General features: G+C 43.1%; 1 protein-coding gene across 2 annotated transcripts in view; it reads right to left on the bottom strand.

Moving 5' to 3' along the window:
- Positions 1–679: 679 nt before the first annotated feature.
- CLUAP1 (clusterin associated protein 1) overlaps positions 680–15,830 on the bottom strand; it is a 32,170-nt gene continuing 17,019 nt past the window's right edge. Inside the window, exons 7-13 of one of the 2 annotated variants that reach the window (XM_033101383.1) lie at positions 15,126–15,259; positions 13,237–13,378; positions 11,617–11,689; positions 7,151–7,258; positions 5,004–5,059; positions 4,667–4,723; positions 680–1,722 (exon numbers count right to left, since the gene is read on the bottom strand). In XM_033101383.1, coding sequence (XP_032957274.1) covers positions 1,573–1,722; positions 4,667–4,723; positions 5,004–5,059; positions 7,151–7,258; positions 11,617–11,689; positions 13,237–13,378; positions 15,126–15,259 — 720 coding nt within the window. In that variant the 3' untranslated portion in view covers positions 680–1,572. The remainder of the gene's footprint in view (positions 1,723–4,666; positions 4,724–5,003; positions 5,060–7,150; positions 7,259–11,616; positions 11,690–13,236; positions 13,379–15,125; positions 15,260–15,830) is intronic. The other variant, XM_033101384.1, reaches the window with a different exon arrangement.

Below are 15,830 nucleotides of genomic sequence, written 5' to 3'. Positions count from 1 at the left end.
AACTATGCTCAAGTACGTGAAGCCCCTTTGTTGACAAAAGCTGCTGACGGAAGGAAGTGCCGTACCATGGTGAGGCTCTGCACAGTCAGTTAACTAAGGGGTGGCAGATGGCCAGGAAGCAGGTGAAACAGGAATTGCCCATTACAGCTGCTACCGCCATGTGGGCATGTCATCTGTAGCTTGGGTCAGACTTCCATGCTAATCCCCATTAGAAGAAAGCAGCACATAAGGAAAACAGATGTACACTTTTAGTTTTTTTCAAAATATAAGTCAGGTCGGACTCGGGTAAACCAAAGCTATAACATCCAAGAAGATGTAGTGACTCTTTTGCACCTTAGAAGCCATGGCATCTGAGCACCTTAGAAGTCATGGCATCTGAGGTAAGTAGCATGGTTCCCAACACACCTATTTCCCGTCTAGCTTATCATTTCAAAGATGGCACATCTCAAATTAATGGTGAATTAACTGAATGCTGAATGTTTAAAAAAGGGGGTAATCTCATATATAAAATTTAGGAAAATAAAGGGAAAAAAAGCAAAGACGATAAAAGTAATTGTCACATAGTCTCCTAAAATTTATATGTATCATCATATTACCCTGTGAACTTTTTTTGAGTATTTATGTTATTGATGCAAATAAACAAAATAGTTTCAAGTAAAACTTATTTAATATAAAAATATTGTATTAAGTACATTTATTAAGAGGTAAGTAACTTCAGAAGTCTTCTGACTTTATAATTGAAAAATAAATGAAAACTGTTTTGTGCTTTCCATGTTAAAAAAACAAAACAACGCTACCTATCTGTCATTTCTCATTTCACAACAGGAAAATTCTAGTGCTACTCTACCTAATTCAATTCTGGTTTATTTTTTTAAGTAAGAAACACGAATCTGTACTAACACTTCTCCTTAATTTGCTTTCCTAAAAAGGAATGTCAGCTTTCTGATATAAAGTGGAGTAGTTACAATCTGCAGCATCTCTCTGTTGCCTGATTTTCAAGGAACGTTGCTTTTCATCTAATTTAGCTAACTTTCATTCAGAAAATTTTAGTAAAATACATTTAAAGCTTGGTATTGTGAGCATGCAGAAGAAAATAAGACTATAAAATGAAAAAAGGCTAGAATTAAAAGCTTATAAATTGTACAAGAGATTAATAGTCAGACATTCACCTAGATTCCTAAAATGAGTCCTTGTACCCAGTCCCAGCCCCAGATCTGTCCCTCTGATTCTTAGAGGAAATGTGTGACAACAATAGCCAAGACTTACATAGAAACTTACTTCCTCTCAAGTTTTTGTCCTGTGGATGTGAATGACTAAGAACACATGCATTTTCCAAGTATCAGGAGATAAACAAGGCAAAAAAAAAAAAAATCATCTTTGGGGTTCACTCTGGTTCTTGTTAAGCTTCATGGAGTAAAACACATAGGAAGCTAAAGCAAAAACAGGTATTGCTTCATTAACAAAAAGTCCAGCTGGCTTAGGGAATAAAATATGTTTCCTTCCTAACCTTCTAAGTTCCCGTTTACCTACAAATCTGAGGGTTTTAATCTGCCTGCTCCCGTGGCAAGAAGGTCAGAAGTCATTGTCACTGTCATCCAGGGGCTCGGGTTTCTGGACCCTTCGACTGGGCTTCGCTGGTGAGAGAGCAATGCTCTCATCTTCCAAATCATCGTCATCTTCTTCATCATCTTCCATGCCAATCTCACTGTCTTCTGAGTCTTCCTACAGGAAAAAGACAGCAAATACAACTGAGGGTCCCATCTTGTTCAGGACACCTTGTTGGCGAGACTCTACTTCACTTTTTTTTTACTAGTAGATCAAAAACTAGCAACACCTCCATGTGAAGGAAGAGCTTGGCAGAGAAGCAGTCAGGCTGTGGGGGCATATGAATGAACCAACGTCTAGCTATTGCTGGCTGGAATACATAGATCAATGTATCCTTTACCAGTAATCTTCAAACACCAACATGCAATCCAAGGTTGTGCTGCAGGGGCTGGCTTTCCCACCACTGGACCTGCATCGAGGCTCACTGGACGCTGCTTTGCTCCTGGTGGCCCAGAGACCCACTGGTGGACAGCAAGGACGGTGGGGACTTGAGAGAGGGACAGGGGGCTTACTTCGGCTTTGGCCAGACTGGAGATGGAAAGCCACACAGGAAATGGGTGTCCCGGGTAAACCAGGATAGTCGGTCACTCTATCTAAATCATTCCCACCACCATACATACATGCTGCAATTTCCTTCTTCTTAAAAAAAACCCAAAAAACCCTAAAACCTAATCCTACCTTCCTCTCCAGCTACTCTGCCCCGTTTTCTACTCCTCTCACAAGCAAACTCCTTGAATGAGTTTTGAAGTCACCATCCCCGCTTGTTCCCCTCTCACGCCTCTGTAGCACAGTCAGGCTCTCACTCCAATCCCCCTAAACTGCTCTTGTCAAGCAGTGGATACACTCAGTGGATTCAAATCCAATGGGTAGTTCTCCGTCCTCCTGTTGACCTATGGGCTCCTCCTTCCCTGGCATCCGCCCTTCTGTCTGGGTACTTGCCCCACCTCACTCCAGCGGCTTCTGTCTCACTTGCCCCACCCTCTTCATCTCCCTGACCTCCATCATGGAGGGCAGTTCGAAGCGTTGGACCTTCTCTCTTCTTTTTCTTCTCTCTCTCCCCAAGCAATCACATGTATCCTTGCACTTACTGACCACCTAATGGACATCGCCCCCAACTCAATCTCCACCTCAGACCTGACCTTTGACCTCCAGACTTGAATTTCAACTGGCTCCTCAGCACCAGCCATGCGCACATCTAACAGGCAACTCACACTTAGAATCCCCCAAACCAAATTCTCAACCTGCTCGCCAAGCCCCTCCTCCCTCAGGTCCACCCCAGCTCAGGAAATGAAAACTGGGCTTTCAGCCAGTTATGCCACAGTCTAGGCATCCTTCATTCTCTTTAACACCCCGTGTCCAATTAACAAAACCTGATGGTTCTTAGCTTAGAAACATGTTCAGAATCTGACCTCCCCACAGCTCCGCTCCATCACCCGCGGCTAAGCCACCGCCACCATCGCCTCTGAACTAGACTATTACCAAGGCCTCCTGAGTGGGCTCTCATAAATGTGAGTCAGCTCTTGGCAGTGCTGGGCTAAGGACTCTCCAGCATTTCCCACCGCACTCAGAGAAAAGGCCGCATCCTTGTCACATCCTGCAGAGCCCTGCACAGCCCCTGCTCCCTCTCCTGCCGCTCGTTCCTCTAGTTCACTCCATCCCAGTCACGCCCGCCACCTCTGGTCTTCAAATGCAGAAACCATGTTCCCTGTGACCAGGGTGCCCCTCCCCAGCACCACGCCCCTCCGTGCATTCAGGCCTCTGCCCAAATGTCACCTTATCAAAGAGACCTTCTCTGACCAATCAGGAAGCATCCCTCATCCTTGTCACTCTGTTTCCAAACCTGCTCTATTTTTCTTCTTACCACTATGAGCCCTGATGGATCTGCTTCACTACTGCGGGACTGGAAGCTTCATGAAGCCTGGTTTCTGTTCACTGCTATATTTCCCACAACCCATAACAACACCAGGCACATCACAGGCCTTCAGCAAGTGTCTGTCAAGTGACTGAGTGAACATGTGAAGGACAAACCCCATGCATAGGTGGGGGGACGTGGAAACAGTGTCTCTGAAATAAACAAGCGACAACAGGCACAGAAGAGATTTAAGCCACAATAAAGCATCTGTTCTGAAAAGCAGAAAGCTATAAAAATGATCAAGCAAATCATAAGAAAAGAGGCCAGACAGTGCTCTCCGGGCATCACCAGCTGCCACACCAGATTCTCCCTATTTCTGTCTTGGATGGTAAGATGGGTAGATAGAAGCCGTTGAACCAGCCAACCCCTACCTTGTTAAGAACTTCTGAGGTGGTGTCTCTGCTTCTCTAAAGACCGTTTTCTGTGTATTCAAGACTCTACCTTCCCTGTGCATCTTGTCCAGCAAACCTGAGTGACCGCTCCCTCCTGTGAATTTCTGTGACAGTACATACTGCTGGTACTAAATTAATGGATTGTTTTTACAAGAACATGAGGCCGATGTTCTCTGTGCAGCCACTAGTGCCACACTCCAGACACATGCTGCTTTCCACCTGATGGGAAGGTCTAGGATCTGTGTCAGTCTCTTGGGACTCACAGCACCGCCAGGGACTAAAACAAAGAAGGCAGGCCCAGAGGGACGGATGGTGCAGCTCCACCAGCTGGGCCCCTTGTCTTCCCATGTTGATTCATTTCCCGGTCAGTTATCCACTCACTAGTGTTCAAGGTGCCTCTTGCCCAGCCTCTCCAAGGTGCTGGTCTCAGGAAGGCCTCCCTTTCATGTTCCCTCCCCAGAATAGAGGTGAAGAGAGGGCTGGTCTTGACCCTGGGCACTCAGCAGCATCCCTTTCTTTCCTGGTTACGGTTCAAGGGCCAGATAACTCGCCAACCATAACCATTCTTGTCTTTTGACTCAGTGCTCGTTCCTCCTCCTTAGCACAGGGACCTTTAGGTAATTTCACCATTCACTATGGGACCCATTTTGAGTGGCTTTTTGCCCAGGAAACAGGGGCATCACTCTTGGGGAAGGCTCTCTGCTAGCCCTGAGTGGGTACACACACACACACGGATGAAATGAAAAAGAAAACCAACCTGCTTCTTGGAGCTGGAAGTCTTGCATTTACCTAACAGAGCTGGTACTGCTTCCATCTTTGGAAAGCGAGAATGGAAAGAACATGAGAAGGAAAAAAAAAAGTAGGGCAAGCAGGTTCATTTGAAAAGAAAAGAAATGAGCCATCAACAAGCAAAGAAAAGAGTCCAGCTCCTTGGGAGACCAAACTCTGCCACATATCCAGTAACTGGCAGGGTTGAGAAGCCACACTTCAAGCTAAGTCTGAAAGACGTGCTTAGCTCCTGGCTAACCAAGTCTATGAGGCCAATTCCAGACCAGAAAGAACACAACTGCTTAAGGGGGCTGGTCAGGACTCACATCATCATCGGAGTCTGCGCCTTGCATTGTGCCCACGATGCGTTTGCCAGGTCTTCCTGGGAGGAATAAAAGCATGAAGAAATTGCAGAAACCTTGTAAAATAAGGTGTGAAATGGCACTGAAGATTTGCTTGCCTTTAGAAAATTGGGAAAAAGAAGAATCATAAAAAATTTACTCAAGCAGCATCCAACTAATCAGAATTGTCAACAAACGGTTAATAGATTTTCTGCATTTCCACAACAAAAAAAGGAAAATGGCAGTAAAATGTAAACAAGTCATAAATCAGAAAAATAAAGATGCGTCATTTACACGTTTTAGGGAAAAATCACTGAGCCTCATTACTAGTTTATACTCAGTAGAACAGGTATGCTATCTGTTGAAAAAAGATATATTTTCTCCCTTTATGGACCAGTGTCACCTGTACTTGGATCTATGCCTGAGCTTCAAAAGGAAAAAAGTTGAAGTATCACTATTAGTTATCTTTCAAAACACCATCATTATCTGGGTGATTCTCCACTCCTTGGGAAGTTGATGTCTAGAAGTGACTTCTACAAACACAGAAGGCGTCCTTCACTGGGTGGAGGCAGAGTGCTGCACTCACCCCCGAAGGCTGAGAAGGAACACCCATGACCCCAGGGCCAACCTCAGAGGGCAGCTCAGAGAGCAGCTCACTCAGGACAAACCTTCCAAACCTTCCAAACCTTCCCCTTGGTCAGATGAAATGCAAATCTTGTACTGCTTCACTTGAGCAGTGAGTGGTCAGCAGCAGAATTTAGGAGCATCAGTGCCTCACTAGGTTCTACCAAGCCAATCACATACCTTTTTAGAGCCTTGGCTCCCATGTGTAGAATGGGAGTCATAACCTCTAACTACTATTGATGTCATGAAGCTGTTAAAAAAATAAAAGGAAGAAAAAGGAAATCAGAGCATCTAGCTATCCTATGAAAAATGCACAATGTAATAAAGACAGCTAGGCCTAGAATAAAAGAAAGCAATTAACAACAACAAAAGTTAATATAAAATGATGAAGGGAAGACAATTTATCACTTTAATTTATTATGTATATAAAAATGCAACTGTGCTCCAAAAATTAACAAGTAGTAGATAAGAAATGTTTCTAAAGGCAAATTTAGTAGTAGCCATCACAATTAAAATTTATATAACCTTTGGCCTAAGAATTCCACTTTTAATGATACAACCTACAGAAACACTTGGAGATAGGTAGTAAGATGCACATGTAAGAAAAAGAGTAGAAATAACTTAAATCTCTATCAACACGGGAACGCCCCAGTAAATTACAGGTGTAGCCATACGATGGAATACTGTGCAGCTGTCAAAAAGAATGGAGCAGGTCTGTGTTTTACTGACATGGGAAGAGTTCCAATACATATTTTTTTAAAAAGCGGATTGCAGAACCATACATATAGTCTGGTCCCACTCAGGTTAAAAAATGTCTCAGGTGATCTTTCTGTGAGAGAAAAGAGAGAAGAGAGAAGGGAGAAGGGAGAAGGGAGAAGGGAGAAGGGAGAAGGGAGAAGGGAGAAGAGAGAAGAGAGAAGAGACAAGAGACAAGAGAGAAGAGAGAGAAAGAGAGAGAGAAGGCAATTTGGAAGGACACACCCTTAGGCCACTAGCCATGACCCCACCAGGGTGGGGAGTGGGACATGAGGAAGATTCCAGGGGAGCACCCACATTTGCTCCATATATTTTATTGCTTGAATCTGTTGTAGTGAGAAAGTAGAAATTAGAAGAACATTTTACACAGGCATAAGTCCCTTCTTTGTGCATTAATTCTCTGACCGTAAGAAATGTAACTACACTGAGAGCATTTGGACCCAAAAAGGGCAGACGAAACTGCACTGAGAGGCAGTGTGTTCCTGCGGCCTTTGCGAGAAACACCACGCCACAAATCAGAATCAGCCTTTCTTGGGACCACAGGTCAGAGTAGTAGTGGCAGAGATGACCACTGAGCAGTTTAAGAGCCGAATACTGATAAACAACAAGGCAAGATAAACCCTGGGGCAGAGCCACTCAGCCTGTGCTTATAGGCCTTGATACCAAGCAGCCCTTACCCAATCTTGGCTGTCACAGGCAGCCTGTTCTGTGACGGGCACAGGGAGGAGGGCAAGCAAAAGAAGACATGGTACCTTGCATGAGCACCTCCACGGCTGTCCTTGGCTTGGACAGCTGTCTCTCCTCCAGTTCACTGTCAGATTCATCCTCCTCCTGGATGTCAATGTCCGAGCCATCATTACCTGGCAGGAGCACAGAGAACCAAAAGAAAAGGGGGCAGGGCTCCATCATTACTTCTAAAGCAATCACTGTCTAGTAAGGCTTTTGTGCAAGTCATCTGCACTTCTCGGCCTTTCTTTTTTTTGATTTTTCTTTTTTTTTTAAAGATTTTATTGGGGAAGGGGAACAGGACTTTATTGGGGAACAGTGTGTACTTCCAGGACTTTTTTTTTCCAAGTCAAATTGTTGTCCTTTCAATCTTAGTTGTAGAGGGTGCTGTTCAGCTTCAAGTTGTTGTCCTTTCAATCTTAGTTGTGGAGGGCACAGCTCAGCTCCAGGTCCAGTTGCCGTTACTAGTTGCAGGGGGCACAGCCCACAATCCCTTGCGGGAGTTGAACCGGCAACCTTGTGGTTGAGAGCCCACTGGCCCATGTGGGAACCGAACCGGCAGCCTTCAGACTTAGGAGCACGGAGCTCTAACCGCCTGAGCCACCGGGCCGGCCCCTCTTTTTTCTTTTTTTTAAAGATTTTTTTATTGGGGAAGGGGAACAGGACTTTATTGGGGAACAGTGTGTACTTCCAGGATGTTTTCCAAGTAAAGTTGTTGTCCTTTCAGTCTTAGTTGTGGAGGGCGCAGCTCAGCTCCAGGTCCAGTTGCCGTTGTTAGTTGCAGGGGGCGCAGCCCACCATCCCTTGTGGGAGTCGAACCGGCAACCTTTTGGTTGAGAGGACGCGCTCCAACCAACTGAGCCATCGGGGAGCTCAGTGGCAGCTCAGCTCAAGGTGCCATGTTCAAGCTTAGTTGCAGGGGGCGGAGCCCACCATCCCTTGCAGAACTCGAGGAGTCGAACCGGCAACCCTGTGGCGGAGAGCCCACTGGCCCATGTGGGAACCGAACCGCCTGAGCCACTGGGCCAGCCCTCAACTTTGTTTTTGATGCATTAGATTTCATGGACTATCAGGATTTGCTGACAGATACTTAGTGAAGGGTTAATGCAGACAATAGGCTGGTTTGTTTTTTTTAAAACGATTTTCCAAAGCAAGAAAAAAGTGGGTCAGATATATTAGATAGAAACACTATTCCAGTATGTGAAACTAAACAACTGAATAGTCAGTTCTCAAGGTAGCTAGGAGTTCTTGGTTAGTTGAGGAGAAAAAATACATTCTCTGCTCAGTCGGAGGCTGTGTTACCAGAACTCAAGCTCCTTGAGGATAACAAAGATGAAGCAGACGCCACTGAAAAGGTCAGCGACTGCACCAAAACAAGACTGGAGGCAAGGAGACCAGGCTAGGAATGGCCTGAGTTGGGCTGGCCTGAGAAGATGGCAACCTAGTGACTGGCAGGGAAAACGTGCTCAGCAGAAAATTCCATTATAAAGATAAATAAAGAAAGGTCATTCTCAATGCCATAGACTTTTACATTAATTTCTTAAAAACTTTTCTGGAGTTTTGTGCAGGTTGAACATTTCCTAATGGAAACCTACAGAAGGAGAGTTTCCACAGTGGGGAGAAAAAGCTTTCATCACCCAGCCCGATTACTCTGCGCCCAGGGAGAGACATGGGTTTTAAGGATGGGCTGGAGGGGTTTGCAGTTGCTGCTCTGATCACTGACTCATGATTCAGTTTGGAAGTATAGTCAGTGTTCGTCTATGGAAAGGCTTTGCTTAGCCACTGCTCTAAAAGGGTGATGAAATGGCAGCTGTGTCTAGCTGAGCACTGAGGGAAAGTTTCCTGCTTTCTTCAGCCCTGGAGAGAAGAGCTGTGCTCCACAACACAGAGGGGTAAACCTGAGCGCCAGAGAAAGTGTCAGTAACAGCATCCTGCAAGCCTTCAACACAATTGATCTGAAAACTACTACTTTACAAAAGCCCTTACAGAAAATGTGATTAAACCTTAACATAAGTGAATGACTGGAAAAGGAAATCAATGTTCAGCTTAGTTCACTTTTCACTTCACCCAGGAAAATTATGACATTAAATCCATACACAATGCAACATAAATCAAATGGTATCATGAATTTTAAAATAAAATTACTACAGATATCTCAGGCTCAATATGATTTCTTCTGACAACAAGGCAACAGACTGAGGACTGAGCAGGCAAACTAAAGCTAACACATGCTGACACTGAAACCACCGAGTTATTAGTGACATGTTAAAACTAAGTACAGTGGACAACAGTGCTGGTATAAGTCAATGGGGAAAGAATAGTCCTTCCAACTAATAGTGTTGGGATAAGTGGATAGCCACACGCAAAAGAATGAATCCTTACCTCACATCATATACAAAAATTAACCCTAAATGGATCAGAGACCAACATGTAAGAGTTAGAACTATAAAACTCCTAGAAGAAAACATAGCAGTAAATCTTGGTGACCTTCAATTAGGCAGTCATTTCTTACGTAGATATGACACTAAAAGTGCAAGCAACGAAAGAAACCATTGACAAATTGAACTTCAATAAAACTCTGTACAGCAAAGGACATCATCAAAAAAGTGAAAACAGCCCAGACAATGAGGGAAATTATTTGCAAATTACAAATCACTTACAAAATATACATTCTGGATACTAGAATATATAAAGAACTCTTATAATTCAATAATAAAAAGACAAATAACCAAATTTAAAAATGTGCAAAGGATGTGAATAGATAGCTCTTCAAAGAAGAGATACAAATAGCAATAAGCACATGAAAAGATGCTCTATTTCATTAGCTATCATATTTTCCTAACTTCTTTGCCCAACCAAAGCTAATTAAGTGCTATCTTTCATTAAGTTGGTTTAAACTGGAAATTCTTCTGAAAACACTAAATCACACAGGCTCATAAGAATCTTTGTACTTCAAGAGATCCCAGACCTATGGATCACAAAATGAAAGTCTGAATTCAGAAGAATAAAGCAAGATCAGTGAAAAAGGTCTTAAGGTGCTGGCCTGGGGGCAGAGCAGGATGCAGCCAATGAACCAGAGCTCTTATCTGTGCCAGGTCTCCCTGGAGGGGACAGACTCCACACAGGCTTATCACTAAGGGCAGCTTCAGGCTCTCCTGGACGATCTAGAATCATCAAAATGAGGGGCTGCTTTGGCTAGAGAGGCCCTTGGAATTTCCTAAACTTATCCCTAGAGGATTTCCCAGCAGTCCCTACTCTCCTTCCAGAATTTCCTGAGATTCAGGAGAGAGAGGCATAGACCAAGTACAAAAGGAGAGCTGTACAAAGGGAAGAGCGATAGAAAGCAGAGCAGGAGAGTGAGCGCACACCTGATATTCCAAGTATAACACCCTCAAGCATGAGAGAATAAGACATGATCATCATGAAAAAAGAGCAATAAGCAAGAAGAGATGCAACTCTCCAAGACAAAGCTGGGAACTCAGCAGGAAGATCATGTCCTGACACAGCTCCTGAGGATGACTTGACACCTTGGTGAGGTTCACGGATGAAGTGAGCTAACCAGTCATGGAGAACATTCCTTTCCAGATCTAGGTCTTATACGTGGGTAGCCCTCGTTTCTCTAGGTGACAGCCTTGGTGAAGATGGGTGTATAGTGGCCAGCCCGGTGGCTCAGGCGGTTAGAGCTCCATGCTCCTAACTCCGGGCTGCTGGTTCAATTCCCACATGGGCCAGTGGGCTCTCAACCACAAGGTTGCCGGTTCAACTCCCGCAAGGGATGGTGGGCAGCGTCCCCTGCAACTAAAATTGAACACAGCACCTTGAGCTGAGCTGTCGCTAAGCTCCCGAATGGCTCAGTTGGTTGGAGCGCGTCCTCTCAACCACAAGGTTGCCGGTTCGACTCCTGGAAAGGATGGTGGGCTGCACCCCCTGCAACTAGCAACGGCAACTGGACCTGGAGCTGAGCTGTGTGTGCTCTCCACAACTAAGACTGAAAGGACAACAACTTGACTTGGAAAAAAGTCCTGGAAGTACACACTGTTCCCCAATAAAGTCCTGCTCCCCTTCCCCAATAAAATCTTAAAAAAAAAAAAGATGGGTGTGTGTGTGTGGGGGGGGGGTCATTTAAGCAAATGACCTATATTCACTTGTATTGCATCATGATGCTTGTTTTCCATCAGTCCTCCCTAAAATAAGGAACTCTACAGGCTTCCAAGACCAAATTTTCTTATATAATTATACATTACATTTAATTCAAACTACTGTCATTTAAACAGGGGAAAACACTGTTTTAATTGGCATGAAAACCAAATGTGCTTTAAATGTTATGTAATTTAAACCAGTCTCTTGAGCTCTTGAGTGAATTAAGATGGTATGTGATATAAAAGCTGTGAGAAAATTGCCTTTTGAAAATAAATAAAATATACGTATCAATTTTTAAGGCTAAAAATGCTACTCCAGAATAAACACGTCTATCTAAACAGTGTAGACTTACTTCCACTCTTGAGCAATCGCTTTTCTTCTTCCTTCAGCTTGTTCTGCATTAGTCGGAGAGTATTTTCAGCTTCCTATAGAACAGAAAAAATAAGATTCAGAAGACATGACCCCTGACCATTTGAGTAAGAACTGCTAAGTTTGTGATACAGAGCCAGGAGAGATCTAAACAAAAAGACAGGAAAGAGAACTAACACTGCCTGAGCAACTACTAAGTTGGGAAAACTTAACACCTTTTCTGTCTGTAATCACCCCAGTAGCCCTATGGAAAGGGAGGTTCCCAGAGAGGACACACTGGCCTGAGTGACACGATAAAACGCCCATCCTGTGTGCCTGCATGAGATGCTGACACAGGAACAGATGCAACAACTATGGGCCATACAGGCCTCTTGCTTTTAAAATAATGCATGAATTTTACTGTTTTTCTGCCCTGCACAATTCCAGACCTGAAAGATGCTAAATGGTGGGACTGGTCAGGATGGGAAAAGAAATAAATGCTAGTTTTAATTCCTAGAGGATTCAGTTAGGTTACAAAATGTGGCCCTGATTATTGTCAAAACAGAAAATGGGAGAGGAAATCAGCCTTTTCATTTTTGGTATTATTCTAAATATTAAAAAGAAAGCACTATGTTTCATACATGAGACATTTTGAGGGACCAGGTGTTAGAAGCAGAGAGAGTAGGTGTGACCACAGGAGAAAAAGAGGGTAAATACTTGTTGAAGGAAAAACATGCAGCCCGAGGCATGTTCTTCAGTATGTTGTCTGGACCCAGGGGTGGCCCCAGACAATAGTACACAATGGTCAGTTTATTTTTCACTGGCCCTTTATTGTTCTTTCCCAGGCACCCAGTGTTTAAAATGTCCTAACTCCAGGCTCTTTCCACTGCCCTTCAAACGTGCCTGCTCTGTACCCCATTCCTGCCTCTGCCATACAGCAACGGGCTCCTCGCCAAGATAAACGGTCCGGATGAACGCGACAGTTACCCCCAGCCAGCCCTCCTCCTGGTCAGCAAAATAGCTTTACCTAATTCAAACGCCCACATTTGTAAGAAGGCTTCGCATAACCTTTATACCAAAAGCTTTCAGAGAGAGTGTGAGAAACAGAGATTGTAGACAAATTGCACCATGAATATAGAAGGGAACCTGTAAGACAGCTAGTCAGGTTCTGGGTCATATGTATTTCTCAGAATAACCAATAAACTGCTTTATAAAACAGTCTCTGATAAGCTAGTTTGGGTGATTCAATTAAGTGAACTGACCAAGCATGTTTTTAAATCTGTACTCAAGACCAGTTACATAATTTGTGGGACTCAGTGTAAAATGAAGTGCACTTAAAAATTATTAAGAATTTGAAGATGGTGTCAGCAGAACATGAAAGCAATCACGGGCTCTTCTAAACTCAAAGTCCTGTGCAACTGTACAGGTCACATGTCAGCCCTGTCTGTAGTCCTAACTGACCAAACTCTGAGGATAAATGAATTATCAAATATTAGTCTGATAAACTAATAACAAACATTCAGTGATATTTTCTTCACAATAATATTTACAAACTGACATGTCAGCAAGTACAAAATAACACAATGAGGGATGGTCTGTACAGAAGAACAGGATAAGCACTTACCTCAAACCTCTCTTGTTCCATCCTGTGATGATCCTCGAGTTGTTGTTCCAGATAAGCCAGATTTCTAAATTTTTCTAGATAAATGTCATACTGCTTTTGCAATTCTTCCTCAATCTTCTCATATTCATCCATGAAGGCTGGCCTAGAATGACCAAATGAAATAAAAAATGAAAGATTAATCAATATACAGTAGTTTGAAATTGGTATTCCGAGTTTCAGATTCCACCACGGTCTTCTTTGGAAAGCCTTGAACTGGAGAAGGTGCTTCACTCTTCTGATTAAATCTAAATTTCCCCTTTTCTTTTCCCTTCCCCAAAATGAACATGCTTTTTTTTTTTTTTTTTTAATTAAAAAGATGTGATTTTTGTAAAAACTTGAAATAATCCTTAAAGTATGAAGAATAAAGTAGAAATTACTCACAATCCCATCACCAGGTATACGGGATTTAAAATAAATGCTAGTTTTTTTAAAACTAGCTCATATCCCATCACCAGGTATTTAACATTTGACTACATCTTTCAGACTTTCCTAGGCATAGATACATATAAGAATGCATTTTTAACAAACAGTATGCTAGCTTACATGAAGTTCCACAGTCATTTTTCTCACTCAATATGCCATAGATTTCAATAAAGATTTAAAGAATTACCATATATTATACACATCTCTCAAACTCAATAAATTAAACGTATGCATTGTCTTATTTGGGCATCATACTCTGCTTTTGGATGTTACAAAATTTAATCAGTCTCCTAAAAAGGGAAATATAGGTTGCTACAAATACAAGCTAAGTTTTTAATAATATAAAATTTAAAATAAAAACTGTAACATAAAAACCTGTTTCAACCGGTTTGCTGAATTACTTTTTTCTCTTATTAATCTTAAAGGGAAAACTCTGTTCTTTTAATATAAAAAGATAACCTAAAAATAATAATCCTTTCGACTAAAGTGAAACACAGAGACCTTTCTATTAAAAAGATGTGAGGCTTAACAAAAATGAATTCATGCTTGAAAGGCAGAACTTTTTAACGAGACCAATCTAACTGGTGGCCCTGATTGCAGAGGCAGAAGGAGCGTGGCCCTGCCCTAGGCTGGGAGGAAGCCTTTGAAGCTCCCTGGGTACCTTCTGCTGCCTTCCCAAGACAGGAGCCAGTGGGGACCAGTCACCAGTATCTCTAAAGAGCAGATGCAGCAGCTGGGCACGGGAAGGAGTAAAGAGAGAAAAATAAAGAGAGATTGAAAAAAAGGAGAAAGAACAATAAAAAAACAGAGCACGGGAAGGAGGGTACTAAATGAGAGGGAGGGAAAAAGGGAGAAAGAGAAGGAGGGAGATACGGAGGGAGGGAGGGAGGTACACACTCCAAGAAAATATGAGGAATGTGCTTGAAAGGCTCCTGTGACCTAGAAGGTGCTTTGCACCACTGTCATCCACCCATTTTCCCTGGAAAAGGTACTTGCAGTGAGGGAAAGTCAGAAGGAAAATGAATTACTGATGAGGAATTAGAAAAGTCTAGATCTACTTAAACTAAGAAATGGGAGTATGTTTCTGTTTCCACTTAATTTATGGCAAGGCACAGATCTTAGGAGACCAAGCCTTATATAACGTTCACCATCTGGATTTACTTACTTTGCCTTATGTTCCAAGCTATAAAAGCTTAGGGGGGCGGGGGGTTCAAGAATTAAGCAGTTTTCCAGACACACTGAAAGCAGTAAAAAGAATGAGTTTAGCTGTGTGCTTGTTAGAAGGAGCAACACACAGACATTCTGAAGTAGAGAGAGCCTTACACAAGGCTTCTTCCGCTGCTTGAAGGGTTGGAACCACTGACAATATATTCCTTCAGTCTGTCCGAACTTTCAAAGACAGCTTTTCTTCAGGTGTTCATACCTACCTGACACTCTGCAGAGTCTGGAGCCGCTTCCGGTTTCTTTCCAGTTCTAATTTCCTCTTTTCAATTTTGGCTTCTAAATTAGCTTCGTCAGAGGCCACGTTATTAAGCAGGTCTTTAGTCTTCTGAACCTGTGCCTGCGTTTAATAGGAAATGAATGAGACAATGTCCCAGTAAGGACCCCTAACCTGACTCTTGGAGGAGAGGAATTTCTCAACTCCGCAGGCACAGCACCATCATGCTAAACAAAAACAAATGTAAGCAAACAGACAAACCCTCCCCAGTCATCACTCATTTAACCAACTATTTTGGGGGCGCGAGGGGAGTGGAGAACGTCACAATAGACCCAGACACAATTGTTACTTTGTTTGTTTCATGAGACAAGGGTGTCTCTGCCCAGGGAAACAAATAAAGATGGAAAGAACAGGGTCCTAATCAGAGTGGAGAGAGCCTAGACCTGGCCAGCTCACTTGTTTAGACTGGTTACATATCACTCTGAACTGTGGGTCTGCCTTTATTTACATATTATTCAGGCTACTCTCATAGTTACAAATACCTGACTTATAGAATACGTATATACACACACAAGTATGGCTTTATTTAGGAGGGGACAAAAAGAAACATTAGCTGGTCCCAGCCCTAACCCACTGCCTCCCGGGATTGAGAGAAGAGGTTCCTTTTCTTTCTCCCTGGCCACTGAACCTCCAC

Source organism: Rhinolophus ferrumequinum (assembly GCF_004115265.2).
Source record: "Rhinolophus ferrumequinum isolate MPI-CBG mRhiFer1 chromosome 15 unlocalized genomic scaffold, mRhiFer1_v1.p scaffold_54_arrow_ctg1_1, whole genome shotgun sequence".
NCBI classification, from domain to species: Eukaryota; Metazoa; Chordata; class Mammalia; order Chiroptera; family Rhinolophidae; genus Rhinolophus; species Rhinolophus ferrumequinum.
This window is presented reverse-complemented; position numbering and strand designations above follow the sequence as displayed.